At 51.9% G+C, this 24238-nt stretch overlaps 1 protein-coding gene across 4 annotated transcripts in view; it reads right to left on the bottom strand.

The window, feature by feature from the left end:
• MTOR (mechanistic target of rapamycin kinase) overlaps positions 1 to 24238 on the bottom strand; it is a 2476747-nt gene that overhangs the window by 2134573 nt on the left and 317936 nt on the right. For all 4 annotated transcript variants that reach the window (XM_069609933.1, XM_069609934.1, XM_069609936.1 and 1 more), the window contains 2 exons: positions 2623 to 2757; positions 2102 to 2231 (listed from right to left, as the gene is read on the bottom strand). In XM_069609933.1, the coding sequence (XP_069466034.1) occupies positions 2102 to 2231; positions 2623 to 2757 (265 nt within the window). The remainder of the gene's footprint in view (positions 1 to 2101; positions 2232 to 2622; positions 2758 to 24238) is intronic.

Here is a 24238-nt window from a genome sequence, read left to right as displayed (position 1 = left end):
CACCCTATTGTAAGATAGTGTGTGCTGGGTCTAGAAAGTTACAAAATGTCAGTAAAGTCAATTTGACTTCACTGCTCTTGGAAACAGTAGTTTCACCAAGAGAAGGTATTTAAACCTTGGGGAAATCTGAAAGACTTCCCTGTGTCACTGCACTGAAGGTGTTGTATGACACAATGTAAAGATGATGCCTATGGAGTTTGTCAGACTCCAAAGTCAAAAGAAACACAGAGAATAAATCACATTAAAAGTACATCAGAGATAAAAAGTCCTAAAGTCCAGCAAAAGAGCTGGGGGTGTTAGGCAGAGTTTGTATGTAGTACCCTTTGGGACCACTACACACAACTAAGACTACAGGTGTAAGCAAACCAACCTTTGGTATAAGTTTGTACTACACCGTTTTTGGTAGCAGAGCTGAGCAGCCAGGCTTATCTCAAGAGGGGAATGTGAGCATTAATGATGTTACATGAGGTCTACAATCACAGGTGTTCAAATAAACTCTTACACTCAAGGTTTCTTGGTTAAACACTTATTCATTTATTCAACAGTCAGTTATAAAACATTCACTAGAAGGAGGAAGTTAAATATCATACACAAATATACTCCAGTACTATACTCGTTAAGTTTTTGAGGCATACAGACACATAAAAGGATTACAATTATTCTTAGACAGTGCAGATCATTTGAGTTCACCAGAAGAGTCAATTCAATTCAATAGGCTTGGCCAAAGTCAATGGGCTAAAGTCTTGGATAGGATTAAACGGTTCTGGTAAAGTCTCTGTAGGAGTTCTCAGAAGTAGTTTGTAAAAACAAGAATTATATGTTGTGTAACAAGCTGATTGGGCCTGCGAGTTGCGAAAGTTTCAAGCACTTTCACCGCGAAAGGTAAGTACTCTCAGTCTCGTTTCACAGTACCTTACAAATGAAAAAAAAAATGCAGCTGAAGACTTCTGTTCCTGGCAGTTCCTGCAGATCTCGCTGTTCCTGAGCCTCAGTCGTGGTGACAAGAGGGAGGACGTCGGGGGACTCCTGCACTGCACTGGGACTGGTCAAAAAGCTGGCACTTGGCAATTCTTCAATTTCGGTAGCTGTAGTAAAGCACACAAACTGGTGTCCCTCTGCCTGGTTATACGGTTCCCGGCAGCACTCTGAGGAAATTCAACCAGCTCCGAGATAAGGTGTTCAGGTGGCTTACTGTCGAGTTGATTGGTCCCACCAACTCAAAGGGAGAAGTCATCCTTGCAGGGCTTCTCTGTCGAGATGAATTTAGCGATTCGAACCTGTAGTAGGGCTTCACCGGGCAAACCAACGGTACAGGAGTTGCAACAGCTGTCCTCTTCAAGCTCGTCTTCGGTTCTTTCGTTCCAGTGGTCGACTCTGCTTCCAAGCCAAGAGACTCGCCTTTTATTCAGTTCTCTCCCATTCATTCCAGCCTAGCTGTCACTCATCCAGCAGGGTGGCTGTCCTTGCCGGACAGTCAGCCAGCCAATCATACCAGAGTGCATTTGGGTCTCCTAGGAGACTAAGCACAGGGAGTTTCGGGCACCTCCCTCACTTCCTGCCCACCCCAGACACTCGGGCGCCAGAGGCGATCTTCAGTCCTGAAGCCCACCAAAGGCAACAAAGGAACCAAACCTGGTTTGGCGCGCAGAGCAAAACTCTGGAAGGACCTTTCCACAAAGAAATGGTGAAAAAAGAAGACCGGGATCTGTTTTTACAGAGGAGGCTCAGGCGCCAACTTAAAAAACATGCAAAAATAAATAAATAAATAAGATAAGCCTGACTGTTCTGCCATAGCTACTTACCTTGAGTGGTTCAAACTTGCTCTAAAAGTTGGAGCTCTGTATTGCCATGTAAACAGTTTTATAAAGTCCTTTGGGCAGACTTTAAAAAACTGTCCTAACATGCACCCACACAACAACAAAGTTATCTTGCACTTTCCTACTCTCTCTAATCATCAAACCGAGATACATCTTTCAGGTTCCACAAGCTCCACTAGGATATTTAAAAGGCAGTGGTACGTGATATAAAATTCAATAACATAATCTAACATAACATGCATGAGATCATCAACACTTCAGCAGTTATAATAGTCATAACTTACCAGAGTCTTGACTGGATTTTGATTCAGACAGGCTGACAGCTGAGGCGTCACGTGACTGGTCAATCATCCCTATGTTCACTTTGTGTTTGTAAGGATCCAAGGCCCCAAGCAGACCAAGCACACGGATAGCCTTGATAAAAAAGAGAGGAGCATACAATGAAGTCCAAGATCGGAAACAGAAGTGTGTGTTAGGGGGTAGGACAGCCAATGGATGCTACCCAGTCTACTTCGGTGACACACGTGGTGGCAACAGAGCTGTTAACAGTAGTCATGAAGATGGATGGCTGTCTGCAGGGTAGGACGATGGATATGAGGGGGAGAGTTGTGTTGGTTCTGCAGGCTGAAGCTTTGTAGCTGCAGGCTTAAAGGTTGAAAGAGGGGCAAGACAATCTAATTCTTGAGGATACATACAAGCACATGCATGAAGGATGTAATGGGGTTAGCTGAGCTGCTGGTTGGACGGAAGAAACAGTGTAAGTGGGAGAGACAATGAAGAAAACGTATCCCATACATTACATTACCTCTCTGCGGATTCCTTGGTTCTGCTCAGTCTTCAGGAAGTTGAGGAGGACTTCCAGCAGTGATGGATACTTTCTATATGGCTCTACCACATACCCTGTGCTGGCAACCAGCTGCCCAAGGGTCCACAGAGCCACCTGCAAGAGAGAAGCAAAGGCATCAGCAAACTTTTTTTTTATTGATATAGCTGATATTAGAACAACTTTTCAATATTAATTAAAAGCATTAAAATATTTACATAGTGAGAGAGAAGGAAAAAGAATATTTAACCTCATTTCATTTACAAAAGAAAAAAAATCAAAAAATACAAATAAGGAAATAAAGAGCATTTGCACAGTTGACAATTGAGTAATGTATGGGTCAATACACGTAAACAACAAAAGAGAAGTATTTGTATATTAGCATATTAATATAACTTATTCATAACAAAATTAATTAGCATCATCAGAACTGCACATAAAATAATGTTTCAGAGACTGTAAAAAAAATCACAATTGAATAGCCAATAGCTTGAGTTTGGTATGAAACAATCTTCTCCAAAGTTCATCAAAAGTTAAAATTTCAAACTATAAAAAATGGCTTTTAAAATACCTTATTCGTGTTTCTAGTATTTTAACACTAACAAACAACCAAGTGTCACAACGTTTCACTTTGATTTTGACAAAACCGACATTTTCCCTCCATATGGTTACCCATTTTGCGTTTGTACTTGACTTCATTCTTGTACCATAGATTGAACCAAAACCGCATGAAGCCAGATCTATAAGCAGCACTTGGAGATTTCACTAAGTACTCAGCCAATTCACCACACTTCTTGATGTTAAATGGATTTCGTTGGAAGTCTTTGTAGAACATACATTGGGCTCTATTTAAAAATCGGTGACAAGACAGGCGCTCTGTTGCCAGTTTTCCTGCATTAGCTTCTCCCGCCTGCCTTCACATCTTTAAACATACATTGGGCTCTAGTTCTAATACAATCTGCCTGCCACAGTTTCATTTTAGCTTTAGTCGGATTGATAATTACGAGATCAACAGAAATAGCAGCCTCTTACAAAATAAGGAACAAGTTACTTACCTGTAACTGTTGTTCTCCAGCATGGGTCTGGCATGGATTCACATGCTCATGAATATTCCCCGTCGTCAGGCTGGGAATCCTCGGTAAAGAAAAAACCAGTATCAGTTTCGTTTCTGATCTGTCTTTCGTAGTAGTAACCAATCACTGGTCTCTGCTTCATACTGACCACAGCCAATGACGGCCCTCTACCTAAGCACCGCCTCTGGCAGCCATCTTCAGATTTGGAAGCACGTGAAGTGGCAGTATGACCAAGTGAAGAGCCGCAGAGGGGTAGGCGGGAGGGTTCGCATGTGAATCCATGCCAGACCCATGCTGGAGAACAACAGTTACAGGTAAGTAACTTGTTCCTTCTCCAGCATGGGGTCTGGCATGGATTCACATGCTCATGAATAAAGAATACATAGCAGTACACACATGCACAACCACGGGAGGTGGCAAAGGCTCAACATTAAGCATTACATCAAACTCAACATTAAGCATCTTACCTCCTCACCAGGCTCACCTCAGGCGAACAGGTTGCGCAGCACTGCTTGGCCGACCCTGGACTCCTCCCTGGAATCCCGATCGACGCAGTAGAATTTCGTGAAGGTGTGCGTCGACCTCCACGTAGCAGCCCTGCATATGTCCAGCAGGGGCACACCAGAAAGGAACGCCGTGGTAGCTGCGATCGCTCTGGTGGAATGGGCTCTCGGACGGCCAGGCAGCGGTCGGTTTGCCAACCGATGACAGTACATGATACAGCCGGAGAGCCATCTGGAAATGGAAGCCTTCGAGAGAGCCTTCCCCTGATTGACAGGTCCAAAATTCACAAAGAGTTGTGACGTCTTCCGAAAACACTTCGTGCGGTCCACGTAGAACTTCAGCGCTCTAGCCACATCCAGCGAGTGCAAAGTCCTCTCAGCGGGCGACGAAGGCGACGGGAAGAACACAGGCAACACCAAGGGTTCGTTGAGATGGAAGTCCGACGGTACCTTGGGCATGAAGGAGGGGTGCGTCCTGAGCACTACCCTCGTGTCGTGAAAAGTCAAGTACGGGGCCTTGCAGGAAAGGGCCTGGATCTCTCCCACCCGTCGTGCGGAGGTGATGGCCACAAGAAACGCTGTTTTCCACGACAGAAACTTCAACGGGGCCGAGTGCAGAGGCTCGAACGGAGGTCCCATGAGCTTGGTCAGCACCACGTTGAGCTCCCACGCCGGGGCCGGCGCCTTCACCGGCGGGAACGATCTGAACAGTCCCTTCATGAACTCTTTCACCAGATGATGAGACCACAAGGACGTCCGGCCCATGGTTCTGGTGTATCGGGAGATCGCAGCAAGATGAATCTTGATGGACGCGTGTGCCAGTCCAGCTTTGGCCAGCGTCAGCAGGTACGGCAGTACTTGGGGAGCCGTAATCCGTAGAGGGTTAATCTTCTGTGCGTGGCACCAGAGAACCTCTTCCATTTGTGTCCGTAGCATTTAAGAGTCGAGGACGCCCTGGCCTTTGCAAGAACCTTTCTGCAGTCGGCCGGTATGTCGTATCCTCCAAACTCTAGCGCTGCAGGAGCCAGCCCTGCAAGTTCAGCGATTTCGGGTCGTGGTGGAGGATGGCGCCTCATTCCCTGGAGAGTAGATCTGCGTCCACCGGCAGCTTGATTGGCGGGGACGCTGACAAGTCCAGAAGGTCCGGGAACCATATCTGCCTCGGCCACGCAGGTGCGACGAGGATCATCCTGCACCGTGACCTCTTGAGCTGGTTGACGAGCCGGATTAGCAGTGGCAAAGGAGGGAACGCGTAGAGGAACAGGCCCTCCCAGGGGAACGAGAAAGCATCGCCCATGCTCCTCGCCTGGGGAAACCTGCTGGCGAACTTCAGGCACTTGGAGTTCGTCGCCGTCGCGAACAGGTCGATCTGGGGTGTGCCCCACCGTCGGAAGAGGCGATCCACTAGATCCTGCCGTAGCTCCCACTCGTGGCACGAGCGCAGCTCCCTGCTGAGTGAGTCGGCGATGGTGTTTTTTATCCCTGCCAGATGAAACGGCACCAGAAATATCCTTTGGACGACGGCCCAATGCCACAGGTCCTGCGCCTCCTTGGACAGTGCTGGGGACCTGGTTCCGCCCTGTTTCCTGATGTAAAACATGGTGGTGGTGTTGTCGGTGAAGATCCTCACCACCTTGCCCTTGAGGGACGGAAGGAAGGACCTGAAGGCCCAAAACACTGCACGGAGCTCCAGGACGTTGATATGTAGGGATATGTAGGGCCGTCGGGAGCCAAAGGCCTCTTGCGTGCAGATTTTCGGTGTGCGCTCCCCACCCTTCCAGGGAGGCATCCGTGGTCACTGTCTCCTGGTGGTCTGGGGTCTGGAAGTCCATGCCCGCCGTCAGATGCGCGCGGGTGCCCCACCACCGGATCGCTCGTCGGAAACTCTCGTCGAGTGTGATCCTTTCCTCGAAACTGCCCGTCGTTTGGATCCAGCGCGCGTCCAGGAACTCCTGCAACGGGCGCATCCGGAGCCTGCACATGGGAATGAGGTAGATGCAGGAAGACATCATTCCGAGGAGGGACTTGATGGACCTCACCTTGGCCGCGTCGGCCACTAACATCCGCTGCACCTTGCCCAGGATGGTCCTGGTCCTCTCCTCCGACGGGGAGGCCAGAAGGGACACTGTGTTGAGCCTCGCTCCCAGAAACAGAGCGTCTTGCGCGGGTACCAGGTGGGATTTGGCGTAGTTCACGGAGAATCCCAGGTCCGTGAGAAGTTGGACGGTCCTTGCCGTGTGAACCATGGCGAGCTCCCTCGTCTTGGCTCGGATGAGCCAGTCGTCCAGGTAGGGGTAGACGTGGATCCCTTCGCGGCGCAGCTGCGCCGCCACCGGTGCGAGGCACTTGGTGAACACCCTGGGTGCCGACCGTAGACCGAAGGGGAGGGCTTTGAACTGGTAATGACGCCCTTGCACCACAAACCTGAGGAATTTTCGGTGCCCCTTTAGGATGGGAATATGGAAGTAGACATCCTCCAAATCCAACGACGACAGGAAGTCTCCTTCCTCCAGCTGACCCAGGACGTGCTGGAGGGTGACCATCCGGAACTTTTGCGCCTTGATGAACTTTTTCAGACGTCGCAGGTCCAGGATGGGGCGCCATCCCCCCCGTCTTCTTCTTCACGGGGAAGTATCTCGAGTACACTCCGGAGCCCCGAAGCCTCTTTGGGACGAGTTCGATGGCGCCCTTCCTGAGCATCGCCTTTACCTCCAGGAGAAGTTTAGGGACGTGAAGTTCTTTCCTGGCCACGGGGGGGACGCGCGGACACCTTCTTTGAAACTCGAGCGCGTGGCCCCGGGCCAAGGCGTCCAGCACCAAACGGTCGGTGGAGATGGACTCCCACACGCTGACGAAGCTCGCCAGCCGGCCTCCCACCGGGGTGCTTTGGTGGGGGCCCGACCCCACGGCCAGTTCAATCCTGCTTCGACGAGGCTTTGTCGCCTTGACCTCCTTGGCGACGACGGCGGGGTCCGCCAGACTTGCCTCGTCCTCTGTAGGCCTCCTGAGCCGACGAGCGGGCCGCTTGACGGTAGGTGGAGAAACCGCCGCCGGAACTTTTGGAGGCGCCCTTGCCTCCGCTGCTCCGAAAGGGCGTCCGTCGTTGTTGCAGAACTCCAAGGGCCCGGGCCGTCTCGGTGTCCGCTTTAATGGCCTGAAGGGAATCGTCCACTGTTTTCCCCAACAGGTTGTTCCCATCGAAGGGCATGTCCAGGACTCTGGTCTGAACGTCTTGACGGAAGTCCGTAGCCTTGAGCCATCCACGCCGCCTAAGGCAAACGCCATTGCCCAACTGGCGGAACCCAGTGTCGGCGATGTCCGTCGCAACGGTAATGGCGTGGTCCGAAGCCACCTAACCTTCTGCAGGATCTCCAGGGCCTCTGCCCTCTTGTCGTCCGGCAAGAAGTCCAGCAGGGGAGCCAGTTTGTACCAGAGCTCCCTGTCGTAGCGGGCCACGATAGCCAAGGCGTTGGCCGCTTTAATCGTCGTCGCCGCAGACGAGATGACTCTGCATCCCATAGCGTCCAATTTCTTTCCCTCGCCGTCTGGTGGGGAAGTCGATGTGGAGGCCGCACCCCCCCCCGCTTTTTTCCTGGCCGCCGCGGAGACGACGGAGTCCGGGGTAGGCTGCGCCCGAAGGCACAGGGGGGCCGTGTCCGGGACCAGGTACTTCTTCTCGTACCGGTCTCTTCTAGCTGGCGTCGTGGAAGGGTTCTTGAGGAGGGTGAGGCCCTCATCCCAAATGTCGTCCAATAGAGGCACTGCGAGGACCGTCTTCCTCTTGGCCTCGCGCCGCTGATAAAGGAAACCTTCCTTCTTCTTCTCCTCAGGGCAGAGTTGGAAAAGCTCGGATGCCCTGGTGATCATGGAGTGGAACGATCCAATCTCGTCGGGCGGAGTAGCTCTGGAGGGAGGCGACGACGGTACATCCTCGTCGTATACCTAGTCGTCCGTACCCGTCGCTGCCGTGTCAGTCCCCGTATCATCCCCTCGGGTGGACGGGGAGGAGGGCTGGAAGGGGCGCGGCGGCTGAAAAGGAGGCGGAGGGTCGATCCTTCTTTTCTTGGTAGGGGGAACACCAGAAGGTCCCGGTTCTGGGTCCCCCGACGGGAGAGGTTCCGTCGGCAACGGTAGTCTCGTCCTTATCTCTGAGCATAAGGACTGTATAGCCAACAAAATGGCCGCCGAGTTGTCTCGCGGCGCTGGCAGAGGGGAATCCGACGGGCGATCAGGGGCCCCGTCGGTACCCTCGACGATGTCGTCGTCGTCACCTGCGTCGGGATCCATCCCGACGGGCCGGTCTTCTTCCACGCCGAGGCCGTGGCTTAAGACCTCGACCAGCTCCTCCTCCGAGGTTTAGGCCGAATCTATGACGACGCCCTGCCCCCCCTTTTTCTTCCCCACGGGGGATTTCACGGGGGTCCTATCGATGGGCACAAAAGAGGACTCCCTCCGAGGTGGCAGGGAGACTCTGAGCCCCGAGGTCGCCACCACTGGTGTAGCCTCCACAGGCTGAGCCAGGGCCGCCGCGACAGTTTCGATAGAGGGCTTGGCCGGATGGATTAAGGCCTTCACCACCTTAGGTGCGCTCACCGCCTTATCCTTGAGGGGGGGGGGGACACTGCCTCGCTCCCCCTCCGCCTTCGAGCTCGACCGGGGCCTCTCCAGGAGCTTCGCCAGGTGCTCGGCCTTCCTCTTACCCGACCCAGAGCGTTGGCTCGTGGTTGATGGTGCCGGGGAGGGTGCGCACTGCCTGGCGCCCGTAGAGCCCGACCGTTCGGCGCTCCCGGTGCCAGCGGACTCGCGGTGCTTGGCCTTATGTTGGACCCCCGTCGTCGGGGCGTCCTCAAAGGTCTTAGAAGACCGCTCGGATTTCTTCCTCTTCTTCTCGCCGGACGGGCTCTTCCCTCCCAGCCAGTTGGCGAGACGTTGATGGCGGTCCTTCATGGTCCGCTCTGACATGTTGCCGCAAAACGCACAGTCCTTCTCCACGTGCGTCTTGTCCTCATGTAGGCAGTAAAGACAAAAAGAGTGTTTGTCCTCCTTGAAGACGTTCTGCAGCTGGCATCCAGGGCAGACCCTGAACAGCTTTCCGGGCGTCGAGCTTCCCTTCTCCGGGCCTGAGAAACTTCTGGAGTCCTCCAAAAGCGTAGCTTGACGAAATCTTCACCCTTGAGGGGCGCAGACGAATCCGACACGGGTCCCCGTTGATCGGATGGAGAATCGGTGGAGCATGAGGCTCTTTTGACCGAAAAAACGAAGTTTTTGAGAAAAAACGTGAAAAAAATAGCACTAACGCTCGAGAGCAATAGCACGAGGATCCCAACACATGAACGTGCGGTAAAAATCTGAAGATGGCTGCCAGAGGCGGTGCTTAGGTAGAGGGCAGTCATTGGCTGTGGTCAGTATGACGCAGAGACCAGTGATTGGTTACTACTACGAAAGACAGATCAGAAACGAAACTGATACTGGTTTTTTCTTTACCGAGGATTCCCAGCCTGACGACGGGGAATATTCATGAGCATGTGAATCCATGCCAGACCCCATGCTGGAGAAGCTGAATTTTAGTTTTCCAATGTACAATAAAATTGTTATCAGATTTTTCAACATACATAGACATCATGGATAGCAAGTCAGTCGAGTCTCTTGTTATTATGCATTTACGATATAGGGCACATAATTTCCAGGTCTATATACCATACTATGAAAATAGTCCTAATTATTTTTTTTTTTAACGACAATAGTCCTAATTAATGTCTTAAAATGGGCATAGCAATGAAGTAGGCAACATTAGAACAGTCTCCCAGTATTTGCTTTCAAGTTTTTGCCAAAAGCCACTCGGTTTATAAACCTTAGTTTCAGAACCGTACAAGAAAAAAAAAATCGGTTTAGTATTCTGCTTAGAATAGGTAAGTAGAGGTCATTTAGCATTTCTGCCCAAATTACCTGCATCAAACCTGACATCGCACCTGCTATCTCTACTAGAAACAAGAGAGACATAACATGCGAACAACTGCTCCCATGTATCCTCCCAATCCTCAATGAACATGCCTCTATCTGTACTGATCCAACTGTCATGGTAGATATGTTTAACTAGACTTTACTAAAAGTGCTAGACGAAATTGCACCCATTAAACTAAGAAAACCTAAACCACAGAACCACCTCAATTCCTGGTTTACACCTCAGCTGAGTCCTACGCAAAGATAAACGCAATCTAGAAGCACACTGAAAAAGTAACCCTACTGAAATGAACAAAGCTAGCTTAGCTTTAGCCACCTTGAACTACAAAGAGGCTATACTTCAGGCAAAAAAGACACTTATAATAAGCGCATTGAACAAGCTAAATCTAACACCAAAGAGCTATTCATAATACTAAAAGAACTGGAATCTCTAGTCTCTCCTCCTGACACCCGTATTAAAGACAGTTCCTGGTGGGGGCGCTGTTGAGCGCCGAACAAGATGGCCGCTTGAAAGCTACTCTCCGCGGCAGGCAGGTCGCAGGATCCTTTTTTTGGCACCTTCTCCCATCTCCACTTGACTTTGAAGGGCACGACTTGGTCACTGATGATCCGGGCTTCATCTGGCCCGAATCCCGACGCGTAACGGTGTCGGGGGCCCTGACATCCCGATATCCCCACGCCCCTCCCCCACCAGGAAAGCGGCTTCGCGCCAACATCCAGCCCCGGCTGTGGGACGTGCCGGGCCTCTATGCACGCCAGTGCCGCCATTCACTCCAGCGAGGATCCCCACCCACCCCTGCCGAGGCTCGCTGCTTGAGGAGGCCTCCCCCGGAGCCCTGATCCTGCATTCTCCCTGTGGCCGCTCCCCGCCGCCGATGGGGGGTGGCACATACGGCTGCGGCCGTGGCGCGATCCAACGCCGCCTCGGAGGGCGTCTTCAGCGATGCCGCGGACCGGCCCTTCCTTGACCGTGAACGTGCTCGCCGGGAGGCCCTCTCCCTTCCCCCCTCAAGGAGACTCCGGAGAAGGGGTTGAGCTGCCGCGCTCCCCCACCGACACACATCGCAGGGCCCTGGGCCCAATAAGGTACGTGGTGCGTGGAGGGGGGGGTGCCGCTTCACTCCCCCCCTGGGTCGCTCGGCAGCCTGAGCACTGGCAGTGCCCGACTCTGGATCATACGGGGCATGCGTCAGATGCTGGTTGCTCCGCCCGACACAGTCGACTCTGCCTTGGATTCACTTCACCCAGGTGTCCCCCTGCTCCGTTGATTGGCCTGCATTTGTGTAATTGACTTGGGGTGCTCTGGGCCACGCCAGCCACACACATCTCTACTTAGGGGGGTCTCCTGGCTTGGGGACTCCTGGGGCCTGGTACGTCCTACATTGCTGGTTCTGAGCCACAGCCTGTCCATTTCATCGGCAGTATACAGGGCCGGGTGGTGCTCTTCCCCACTCCTTCTACAGACTCACTTGGATAACCATATCTGGATCAGTGTTCTCATAGCGGCCACTGGGCACCACCACTTTTAGCCTCTACGTCATCTACACCCGAGGTCTTCGGACTGCGCCTTCCACGCCACCTGGGGCAGGCTGAACCTCCACAGGCTGCACCGGCAGCCACAAGCCTCACATATACGGGTCCACATTCGCTGGCCCCCCCTGGAAAATCATCTGCTCTACATCACGCCTTGCATACTTCCCTGCGTGTCGCACGGTCCGAGTTCCACCCACCTTCCTTTCTTGAGCTGCTGGGCTTCCCCCCTTACTCCATTGGAACTCCAGCATCGCCAGGATGACCAAGGGGGCCGCAAAGAAACAGAGCTCCATCAATATGTTTGCGGAGACGCCGGTGAGATCGCCAGAGGAAACCACCGAGTAGGCTCCCACTGCGTCATTATTCGCCACAGCCCTGGAGTCTCAAAACATGATGGACTTTATCTGGGAGGGCTTCACCGCACTCCACTCAAAACTAGATAACATGAACGGCACTATATCCTCTATCAAGGCCCACATTGAGAGGACAGATAGCCGGGTGGCGGAGGTCGAGACAAGGGTGGGCTCCGCTGAGGATGCATTGGGTACCCTGCGCTCTGAGGTCGTCGCTCTATCCAACCGAGTCCTTGATGTGGAAAAGAAGAACGAGGACTTGGAATCCCGATCAAGACGCAATAACCTCTGTATTATCGGTGTTCCCGAGAATGAGGTCCATGAATCAATGAAAGACTTCGTCGAACACACATTACTGACACTCCTCGATTCACCCAAACTGTCCCCGCAATTCACCATAGAATGTGCACACCGAGCCCTGACGGCTAAATCCAAGCCTGGCGCTCCTCCTCGGCCCATCATAGCCCGTGTGCTGAATTTTCGTGACCGCGATGCCCTCCTCAGGGCCGCGAGACTCAAGGGTGAGCTCTAACTGGGTGGCGCAACGATCCATCTTTACCCAGACTTTCGTGACCACTCAATTAAATACGCCATGCTCTACCCCGCCAAACTTCGCATAGAACATGCCAACCGGGTGTTCTTCTTCACACTTCCAGAAGAGGCCTCTAAGTTCCTGGACGAACATTTCCCAGGCTGATCCCCCCCTCTGTTCTTGGCTCTACAGCTATCCTTCAGCCCCGTCGGGGAGGGCCCAGGCCCGGCCGTCTCCCTTTACTGGAGTCACACTGGTTTTCTATTCTGTGACCTGCTTAGATTGTTTCATTTTTTCGAATATGTGCAAGATCTCCGTCCAAGTTAGGTGCAAGCTCCCACTGTCGGCACCTTTTGTTTCACTTGGACCTGCCGCTGCCCGGAGAGACGCGGCCAATCCGGCCTACAGGTCCCCAGACGCTGATGCCTTTGGTTTGGTTTTGGTTGAGGGGTTTTGGGATTGCCATCCCTCTGTTTGGGGGAGGGATGTGGGTGGGGTGGGACATGTTGGGGGTTATGTTACAAAAAGCTTGGCGTTGGCAGCAAGGACAGACCGCGAGGTGGTACTCAATGACTGTTACTGCAGGGCTGCTAAACTGGCCCATTGGTTATTAACATTTTCTCTGATACAATCGCCCCTGCATCAATGTCTGGGAGTGACCTGACTTTCATGAGCTGGAATGTACGGGGGTTGGGTAATTACAAAAAGATGAGGCAGCTCCAGCTGCAGGCTGAGCGTCATGGGTCCAAGGTTCTCTTTTTACAGGAGACACATGCCCGTACGGAACAGTGTATGAGATTTGCCAAATCATGGGGCCCCCACAGATTCTCCACCGATTTCTCTTCCCAAAGCCGTGGGGTCATGACTCTCATTCATATGAGTCTCAAGTTCACTCTTATCTCCTCACAAATAGACCCTCAAGGCAGATATGTACTGCTTCATGCCACACTTCAAAATAAGGAGATAGTCCTGCTGAACATTTATGTTCCTAATATAGATGACCCCGATTTCTATGTACAGGTCACTTCCCTTCTCGATGGCTTCCCCCTTGTCCCCATCCTCTGGGGGGGTGATTTCAACACAATTTTTGATATAGCCCTCGACAGATCTGGGTCCAGGCCCCGTCAACTTTCCAGGGCAGCCTATGCTGCACTATCATCCCTACCCCGACTCGCCATGGTTGATGCATGGGGTTCTTCTACCCGGATTCCCGCGTTTATTCTTTCTACTCTTCAGTCCACGATTCCTATTCCCGTATTGATAGATGGGTGATCTCCAACGAATTGGTTAGGAATGTCATACAGCTAATGATCCTCCCCAGAACCCTGTCTGACCACTCTCCTGCAACCGTCACCATAGATTGGGGGCCGGATCCCGGCCGTACTCGACGTTGGAGGTTGAAGCCTCTCTCCCTTCTGGACCCGGAGTTTTGTTCCGAGCTCGAGGTATCGATTGAGGAGTTCTTTGAGACAAACACAGGCTCGGTAACATCGCAGGCCACTCTATGGGAGTCCTTCAAGGTTTATATCAGAGGGATAGCACTGTCGAAGGAGAATGGTGTCCTTAAGTCGATCCGTAGAGACCTCACCGAGAGCGAATCTAAATTATCGATCCTTGAGGCTAAATGCTCACTTCACTCCACTCCGGGTACCCTGCCGGATATCGGGGTGGAGCTGGATACGTTCCGATCCCTTGTGGAGCGTGAACAAAAATGTTTAGATAATCCTGGCATGGCGAGGAGATACGGGGAGGGTGAGGCCTGGGCCGATTTCTGGCGAGACTTATCCGTCACGAGACGGGGTCCCTGCATATACTTGGGATTGAGAGACACGATGGCTCCCTGGCTGTCACCTCACAGGACATCAATATGGAATTTTTTACATTCTATGAAACCCTATATTCCAACTCTGATGAGGTGCCAGCGACGGAGATCGATTCCTTTCTTGATACCCTTCGTTTGTCGACTCTCTCTCCGGAGACCGCGGTTTCCCTTGATTCCCCACTTACACTTGAGGAGCTCTCTGATGCGGTGGACTCCTTATCCTCGGGGAGGGCCCCTGGCTCGGATGGTATCCCAGTTGAATTTTATAAGAGTTATAAACTACTATTGCTCCCTCACCTGATGGCACTCTGGGAGGAATCAGTGGAGGCCAGTGTATTTCCCCCTTCACTCCGCGAAGCCACAATTACAGTATTACTTAAATCTGGTAAATCCCCCTCGCAATGCAGCTCATACCGCCCGCTCTCACTTAGAAATTGCGATGGCAAAATATACGCCAAGGCACTGGCACTCCAAGTTGGCTCCCTTTTTGCCATCTATCATCCACCCAGATCAGGGGGGCTTCATCCCTGGTCGCTCTACTTCTCTGAACCTAAGGCGTCTCTTTAATATAATTAACAGAATAAATCCCGAGACACATGCGGTAGCGGCCACGCTTGACATGCAAAAAGCGTTCGATTCGGTTTCATGGAGGTATTTGTGGCGGGTCCTCGAGAGCTGTAAATTTGGTCCCTCATTTCTCTCCTGGGTTAGGTTGCTCTACTCTGATCCTGTGGCTAGGGTCCGCACCGACGACCGGTGCTCCCCCCTCTTTGGGATCGCCGGGGGGACAAGACCCCTTTTCTCCCCTGATCTTTGCTATAGCAATAGAGCCCTTCGCCGATATGCTCCACCAATTCCACGCGCATAGAGGTATCCGCACTGCGGGCCAGGCGGACATAGTGTCCCCTATATGCTGATGACGCACTGTTGTTTATAAGCTCCCCCTCCATCAATTTACCCCCAATACTGGAAGACGTCATACATTTTTGCCGAATTTCGGGCCTTAAGGTGAATTGCTCGAAATCTACACTCTTCCCTCTTACGGAGTGCCCTCTCCCCCCTCCTGACACCCAGGGGTTCACATGGGCTCAGTCTGCTATTACTTACCTGGGGATTGAGATAACGCGCCATCAAGCGCTGACTTTTAACGAGAACTACCAAAAGTATCTTACACATTTGTCATCTAAAGTTCTAGTCTGGGACAAACTCCCGATATCCCTCGCAGGCAGGATAGGTCTACTGAAAATGGTTGTGTTGCCCCAGTTACTCTACAGGTTCACCAATATCCCCCTGTGGCCAGGGGGGGGGGGGTTTCTTCCGTGAACTGACCTGCACAGTCAATTCCTTTCTTTGGCACTCGGGTGCGGTCCGCCTTAAAATGGATACCTTGTCTACCCCTATGGCTTACGGGGGCTTTGGTGCCCCTGATTTCCTCAAATACTGGCTGGTATCCCAAATTCAATATACATCCTACTAGTTTAGCGCAACGGACCCCCCCCCCCACACGTTAGGCTCGAGAAACTGGCGGTATGCGACCGTGACATTCGCTCCCTGGTGATACAACCCCCCGTCTGGCACCCTGCACATCCCTGGCATTGGCAAAAACATGGAAACTGTCCGGTACTGCTTACACCTTCCATGGCAACCTCCCTCTCTGGAACTTCCTTTCGGGGGTCCCACAGGTGCCACCGGCCATGGTTCGACGCTGGGCTGAGGCGGGATATGAGTTGCTGCGTGATGTGTTTGATCAGGGTATATTTGTTGAATGGCCCGACCTCCCATTGTCCTTAAGGAGAGGCCAGTGTGTATGGCTCCAATATTCATCCCTTCGCAGGATCCTTAAACGTAACTACCAGATGTTTCCGGCATTACCACCGGACAACCCTATCATCGAGGAACTCACCTCCCCCTCACCCACTAGGGGTAAAATATCTAGACTATACGCTATGCTGCAGTCCAGATCTATTCCAGAATTCACTAAACTGAAGCGGGCGTGGGAGGCGGACCTTGGTGTTGAAATGTCTGATGAGCGCTAGGCACACATGTGTGAACGCACACACCGGGTATCTCTCAACTCCCGCTTCAAACTGATTCAGTTTAAAGTTCTACATAGGTTCCACTACACCCCGATCAGATTGCACCGCATGTCCAGTGATCACCCCTCTGGCTGCCCTAGATGCGGTCAGGATGCTGCCGATTACATTCACATGATCTGGTCCTGTCCCCACCTCTCACAGTTTTGGGAGGCAGTCTGCTCGACGGTGTCTGCTATGCTCGATCACCTCATCAGTCCCTCCCCGGTGGTATGCCTCTTCCACAACCTCCCGGGCCTCCCCCGGAATTCCAAAAAACTAGCTGGCCTCTGCATGCTTCTTGCGGTACGATCCATCCTACTTTGCTGGCTTCGCCCCTCGCCTCCCACACATGCCCAATGGTTAAGAGCGGTGACGTGGGCCTCAGACTCTGAGGAAGCCTAGTCTCACCTACAGCCCACCCACTCTAGGCCTAGGAATATCTGGCTCAGATTCCGATCTTGTATGTCAGACCTGAGTGCGACTCTGGACACATCTCCCCCAGCTACCTCTCCCCACCGGCCCGGATCCTCGCCCCTATCATAGCTCTCTGACATTCTGCTCATGTTATATAAATGCCCAATGGTTGTGTTTACCTGTGATGTAACCCCTGTATGCCTATATTGTGTATATCTGTATTTATATTGTGCTTGCCTGGCGCTGTTCGCCTATGTTTTGCTGCCACGCTGAACGAATAAAATGAAGTTTAAAAAAAAAAAAAAGACCATTCCTGGTGCGCCAATATACAAAAGGCACTCCTTGGTAAAATAGCCACTCTCCAAACCAAAATGAACAACAAAAAAAATCAGCCTGCAGATTGACCCACAAGTTAAATCTCATCAGATCAGAACTAATATCAACCTCCACTCCCAGAAACCATTTAACATCTCGTCCCTTACTATTTCTGAAGTTGAAAATATTAACAACCTCAAACCTTCGAATTGCCAAGGCGACTCATGTCCTGCCACTGTCATCAAGGAGGCATCTCATAACCTAGCCCCCTTCATCACTGCATTCATAAACTCTTCCTTCAGCTCTGGGATTGTCCATGACAACCTTAAGTACGCCTGGGTCATCCCACTTCTTAAAAAACCTTCATTGGATGCTAACATACCTACTAACTACAGGCCCATCACTACTGTGCCATTCTTGCTAAAAATTCTTGATCGAGCGGCCTATCTGCAGATCCAAGACTTCTTGGAAACCAACAAACTCCTGGGACTCAGACAATCGGGGTTCCGTCCGCATCACTGAACAGAAACCGCTCTGATTGATCTTAAAACACAGATCGAGGATCTCAAAGATAAAGGTAAACTCGCCCTTTTACTCCTTCTTGACTTATCTGCAGCGTTTGACCTAGTAAATCACCAAATCCTCTGCCGACACCTCAAACTAACTGCCCATTTCTCGGAAAAAGCTACAGCATGGATTAGTTCCTTTCTGGATAACAGGTCTATGAGGGTTTTCTCCCCGTCCGATTCTGCTGAACCTTCACCTGTCACATGTGGACTACCACAAGGATCGTGCGTTTCACCCACACTTTACAATGTGTTGACGAAGCCACTTTATGATATCTTGGATTATCTGGGTGTCATCTATACCAACTATGCGGATGACACCCAGATACTCAGACCTATTACCGGCGATCATACAGCTGACACACTCGCCGTTAACTCCATCTACCAAGTCATCCAAGCCTGGATGGCGCAACACTAACTCTGTCTGAATGACGAAAAGACAGAGCTTCTCATCCTAGGCACCCATCAAAGACTCAACAAACTTAACCCTTCGTTTAACTCCTTCGTCATCAATGGCAACATCATTAAAGTTACAAAGGACACTAAAACCCTAGGCATTTATATCGACTCCACCCTCTCTCTCTCTAGGCAAACCAATGCAGTATCGTCCACAGCAGCTTACACTTGCAAGCCCATTACAGCCTGCCGCCCCTTCCTATCTCCAGCCAACTGTACCACATTAGCTAGGACCCTGGTAATGTCTAAAGTTGACTATTGCAACGCTCTCTATCTTGGCACTAACCAAGGGAACCTCAATAAACTACAGATTATTCAGAACAATGCTATAAGAGCCGCATTAAACATCCCTAGGAATCATCACATCTCTGACACCAGACAAATCTCAGCTGCTTATCAGTAACACAAAGAGTATCCCTAAAAACCCTTGCTCTTACTCATAAATGCATCGCCAACCAAGCACCTTGCTACCTCACCAACAGATTTTCTATCCATACCGCTAACAGATCCCTCAGAAGTGCCCAATCCATTTGTCTAGCTACACCCCATTTCAACCTTCAGCGGGCAGGGGGGACCAGCTTCCCTGTTCTGGCAGCAAAACTTTGGAACTCTCTTCTGAACCCCCCTCAGATTGGAACCATCCTTCCCAGCGTTCAAAAGGCAAGATAAAGCATGGTTGTCTGCCCACAACCACCCTTGAGTCAGACTGCTCACTCACCCCGCACATGCCTAGACAAACCTTCCTTTGCCTGCTGTACATTTGTACATTTTTTATGTTTATTTACTCGTAACTATTGTTTTATCATCAATTGATGCCCTCTTCTGTATATTATTTGTAAATGCTTCCCTGAATATTATTTGTAATTGCCTATTCTGTCTGTATCTCAAGTTATGTGCCTGGATGCCCTTGGGCCAGGAGCGCTTTATAAATAAAATAAATACAAATACCACATTTCCCATTGATTATTTTAGCTTGGGATGTTGCAGAAGCTAATTTGCTTTTAAGATTTTACAAGTATGGCTTGTCAGAAGGATGAATGTTTATGCTTAACCTAAGATAAGTATGGGATACATTACTCACTGTAATCGTATTTCTGATTCTTGTATCTGCTTAGATTCAGATGCTGTGCATAGGCCGACATCTAGTGGAAGCTGCAGAGTATTACAGTTTGTTTTTCGAAACTCGAAAAGGGGCATCGAACCAGGGCGTGCCAGAAATACTATCCCTAGTGTGACGTTCCCTTTACCCATGATCCCCCACACGTGTAGGACCCTCAGACTGTATTTTTTCTGACACGAGGTAGCATGAGGAGTAGCGTGAGTACAGAGTATCCAAGCAGATAAGATAGATAAGACTATAAGCATCCATGCACCTTCTCTCAGATACAAGCATCAGAAGAACAAGTTACTTTCTTACCTGGTAACGTTCTTTCGATGGGATGGTCCGACGACGTATTCCATATCTATGACATGTAATCACCACAGCTGTGCTGCTTCGGAAACTTTTTTCGGCGTCTGCGTCCTGCGTCGATGACGTCGATGCGCTGTCGTCGAGGACCTCCTCCGACGTCCGATCTCATCCGATGTGATAAGTAGGACGCATGACGCCCGTAGCCTCAGTTGTAGTTTTTTTCCCCCAGAACGTGTGACACTAGCCAACTGCCAGTCAGACACAAAGCCTTGCGGAACGTAAGCTGCAATCGCAAAGAAATTCTGCAGCGGGGAAGGCAGGGCGGGAGCGATATGGATTACGTCGTCGGACCATCCCGTCGAAAGAACGTTACCAGGTAAGAAAGTAACTTGTTCTTCGAGGGGATTGGGTCCTCCGACGTATTCCATATCTATGACAGACTCCCAAAGCAGTACCAGAGCAAGGAGGAGGGAAAGAATTTAGAATCAAAATTTATATTAGCCAATCAAATAGCAGAGCAAAGGACCGCCTTGCCAAAGGCCAGATCCTGTCCTCGGATGGAATCGAGGGAATAGTGGCATACAAATGTATGTACTGAAGCCCAGGTGGCTGCATCACAGATGTTGCGAATAGGAACACCCCTCTGCAGGGCAGTAGATGCAGCCATACCCCTGGTAGAATGGGCCCACAAGCCAGCCGGTGGGTCCTTACCCGCCAAGCGGTAACACTCCGAGATGGCCAAAATAATCCAGCGAGACAAAGTCTGTTTCGTCACAGCTTGCCCCAAACGCTTTCCAGCGTAACCAATAAAGAGTTGATCATCCACTCTGACCCGGGACATGCGTGAAACATAAAAGCTTAAAGCTCTCCTAGGATCAAGCCTATGGAGCCTCTCCTCTTCCTTACCAGGATGCGGAGGAGGATAGAATGCCGGAGGAACAACCTTCTGGGCCAAATGAAATTCCGTCACTACCTTCGGAAGAAAAGAAGGACGAACTCTAAGGACAACCCTGTCCTTGTGAAATACAGTGAAGGGTGGCTTAACTGAAAGTGCCTGTAACTCACTCACTCTGCGAGCGGAAGTAACCGCAACTAAAAACACAGTTTTCAGAGTTAACAGCCTCAAAGGGCAAGAATGTAAAGGCTCAAACGGAGCACCCATAAGAAACTTAAGAACAAGGTTTAAATCCCAACCGGGCACCAGGAAAGGTGACGGAGGGAACACATTAGTGAGCCCTTTCAGAAACTGTGAAATCAAAGGGATTTTAAAGTAAGAACACTCTTCAGACGAGTGCTTAAAGATGGACAGCGCCGCCAGGTAACCTTTAACGGTACCCACTTGCAAGCCCCTGTGGGCCAAAGAAAGTAAAAAGGACAGAACCATGGGGATGTCACATGCAAAAGGATCCACATTCTGAACCCTGCACCAGTCGCAGAACTTAAGCCAACGGCAACGGTACAGAGACTTTGTTGCTGGCCTTCGGGCCGAAAGCAACACCTCCATCACGTCTTCAGGGAGGCCCCAATCCTTATACCTCAACCTTTCAGAAGCCAAGCGTGAAGATTGAGGGATCTGACCTCTGGATGGAGAACCTGACGCCCCTCCCGTGAGAGCAGATCGTCTCGGTAGGGAAGACGACATGGAGGGCAGATGGACAAGTCGAGAAGGTCCGGGTACCACGTCCTCCGAACCCACGCCGGGGCAATGAGGATCATCCGGGAACCGAACTTCCGTAACCTCCGCAGCACTTGCGGGATGACGGGGACCGGAGGAAACGCGTACAGCAGCGGGCATGACCACTCCACCACGAACGCGTCTCCTTTTGGAGGAAATTCCCGGGAGCAAAACCTTTCGCACTTCCGGTTGACACTGGAGGCGAAGAGATCCACTTGAGGGGTCCCTCAAAGGGCGAAGATCTCCAGGAGAATTTCCTGAGCCAACTCCCACTCGTGAGAGATCGCGCTCTGCCTGCTCAGAGCGTCCGCCGTCACGTTTTCGTCTCCGGCCAGATGAACTGCCGAGATCGAAACTTCCTGCTGGATGGCCCAGAACTCGAGCTGCATCGCCTCCCTGCACAGAGGAAGTGACCCTGCCCCCCCCTTTTTGTTGAGGTAGTGCATGGCCACTGTGTTGTCCGTCAGGATCAGGAACTCTTTCCTCGCACAGTCGGCAGAAAAGCCTTCAGGGCTAGCCTGACGGCCCTCAGCTCCAACAGATTGATATGGAGTCTGGACTCCGACGGAGACCAACGACCGCTGACTGTCAGCCCGTTGGCATGAGCTCCCCATCCCGTGAGGGATGCATCCGTCACGATCGTCACCTCCGGCCAGGGAAGCCAAAATGGAGCCCCCTTCATCAAGTTGCCTTCGACGGCCCACCACAGAAGGTCCCGGGCGACCGAGGGCGGTACCTGAACCGGGTCCGACATCCGGCCGGAGGACTGCGACCATTGCGTCTTGAGTGCCCACTGCAAAGATCTCATCCGCAGGCGAGCCTCTGGCACCAGAAGAATGCAGGATGCCATGAGGCAGAGCAACCTCAAGAACTCGAACGCTGGGAGCGTCTGGGCATGCTAAAACTTGTGCACCATCTGCTGAATGTGAAGAGCCCTCACCTGGGGAGGAAAACACTGCCCCAGGGAAGTGTCGAGCACTGCTCCAATGTACTGGAGCCGCTGTGTTGGCGTCAAATGGGACTTCTTTAAATTGAGGGAGAAGCCCAGCCTGTGAAGGGAGTGGCAGGTGACGGACAGATGATCCAGGACTTGCTCGGGAGAACTCCCCCTGATCAACCAATCGTCCAGGTAGGGGTAGACGTGACTCCCCCCTTGCCTGAGATGCGCTGCCACCACCACCATGAGCTTGGTGAAAACCCTCGGGGCGGAGGTCAATCCGAACGGCAGGACCCGAAACTGAAAGTGCGAGTCGCCAACCGCGAACCTCAGGTACTTCTTGTGCTTGGGATGGATCGGCACATGGAAGTAAGCATCCTTGAGGTCGAGTGACACCAACCAGTCCTGAAGCTGAAGGGCCTGGAGGACTTGAGAGAGAGTAACCATCTTGAACTTGTCCTTCCTGAGGAGTTTGTTCAAACCGCGCAAGTCCATGATGGGTCTCAATCCCCCGTCTTTCTTCGAAATCAAAAAATAAGGGGAATACCATCCCTTGTTCCTCTCCGCTACAGGCACCAGTTCTATGGCGCCTTTCTCCAGCAGGGCTTGAATTTCCTGCGCAAGGAGCGGATCCGGACTCTGCAAAGAGAGGTTCCCCGGTGGATTGTCGCGAGGCCTGTGCCGAAAGGGAAGACAGTAGCCGTGGGTTATGATCTCCAGAACCCACACATCTGAAGTAATGGCTTGCCACTCTACAAGATGCTGCGCCAGCCTTCCCCCAACCGGCGAACCATGGGACATGGCCTCATGACTGTGTGGAAGCGGCTGCGGCGTTACCTGAGGGCAAAGAGGCAACTGCCCGAGCGGCCTTGGCACCACGGGTACCCCGTCGTCCACCTCTGGTACCCCTGCGTTGGCCTCTTTGACTGCCAGCTCCTCTCGCTTTACTGAAGGACGAGTAATAGCGAAAGGAACCACCCCTCCACTGCTGTCCCCTAGGACGAAAAGGCAGAGGTTGGCGAACTGCAGCGCCCAACGACTTCGCTGCAGCTTTTGAGGTCTGCAACCTCTCAAGGCTCTCGTCAGCCTTGCTGCCAAAAAGGTGTTCACCGTCAAAGGGCATGTTGAGGAGCCGGGACTGCACATCAGGAGCAAACCCCGACTTCCGCAACCACCCAAACCTGCGTATCATGGTGCTCGCCGCCATGGACCTACTGACGCATTCAGCTAAGTCCAAACCCGACTGAACGGACTCACACATGGCATCCTTACCATCCTGGACCATAGCAAGGAAACCATCCCGTTCGTCCCCTTCGGGAATATGTTCAGCCGCTAACGCGACACAGTTCCACAGAGTGTGTGTGAAACGAGACAAGGCACAAATGGAGTTGGCCGCCTGAAGCGCCATACCACCAGAAGAAAACACTTTCTTCGCCCAGCCATCAAAACGTTTGTCGTCCCTATCAGGAGGGATGGTAGGGTACGACGCCTGCTTCGCCGGGGCCGTGGCCGCCTGCACCACCAAACTCTCCGGAGTGGGGTGCCTGGTCAAGTAGCAGGGGTCGCTACTGGCTGGACGGTATTTTCGTGACAAGGATCTGCCCACCACCGGGAGACTCTCCGGAGCAGTCCAAGCCGCCGCCACCCTTCTCCGTAAAGCCATATGGAACGGCAGTACCGGGTCAGTTGGGGGACCAACATCAAGGATGTCCGTTAGATCATCCTGCACAAACTCCCCTGGGGGAGCAGACCATCCCAAGTACTCAGAAACCCTAGCCATAAGGCGCCGGTACGAGGAATCGGCATGAGAGCCAGGCTCAGGCCTACAAAACTCCACCTCCGGAGAGGTGTCCAGTCCACTGGCATCATGAAGTGACTGCCTCAAATCGTCAAACAGACCGTGGCCCGAGACAATTTCATCTGGAACCTGACTAGGAACCAGGCCATCAGAATCCTCATCCGCCTCTGAAAT

Source organism: Ambystoma mexicanum, chromosome 8 (assembly GCF_040938575.1).
Source record: "Ambystoma mexicanum isolate Mex_15411 chromosome 8, UKY_AmexF1_1, whole genome shotgun sequence".
In the NCBI taxonomy this organism is placed as follows: Eukaryota; Metazoa; Chordata; class Amphibia; order Caudata; family Ambystomatidae; genus Ambystoma; species Ambystoma mexicanum.
Note: the sequence above shows the minus strand (reverse complement) of the source record. Positions and strands in the feature narration are given on the sequence as shown.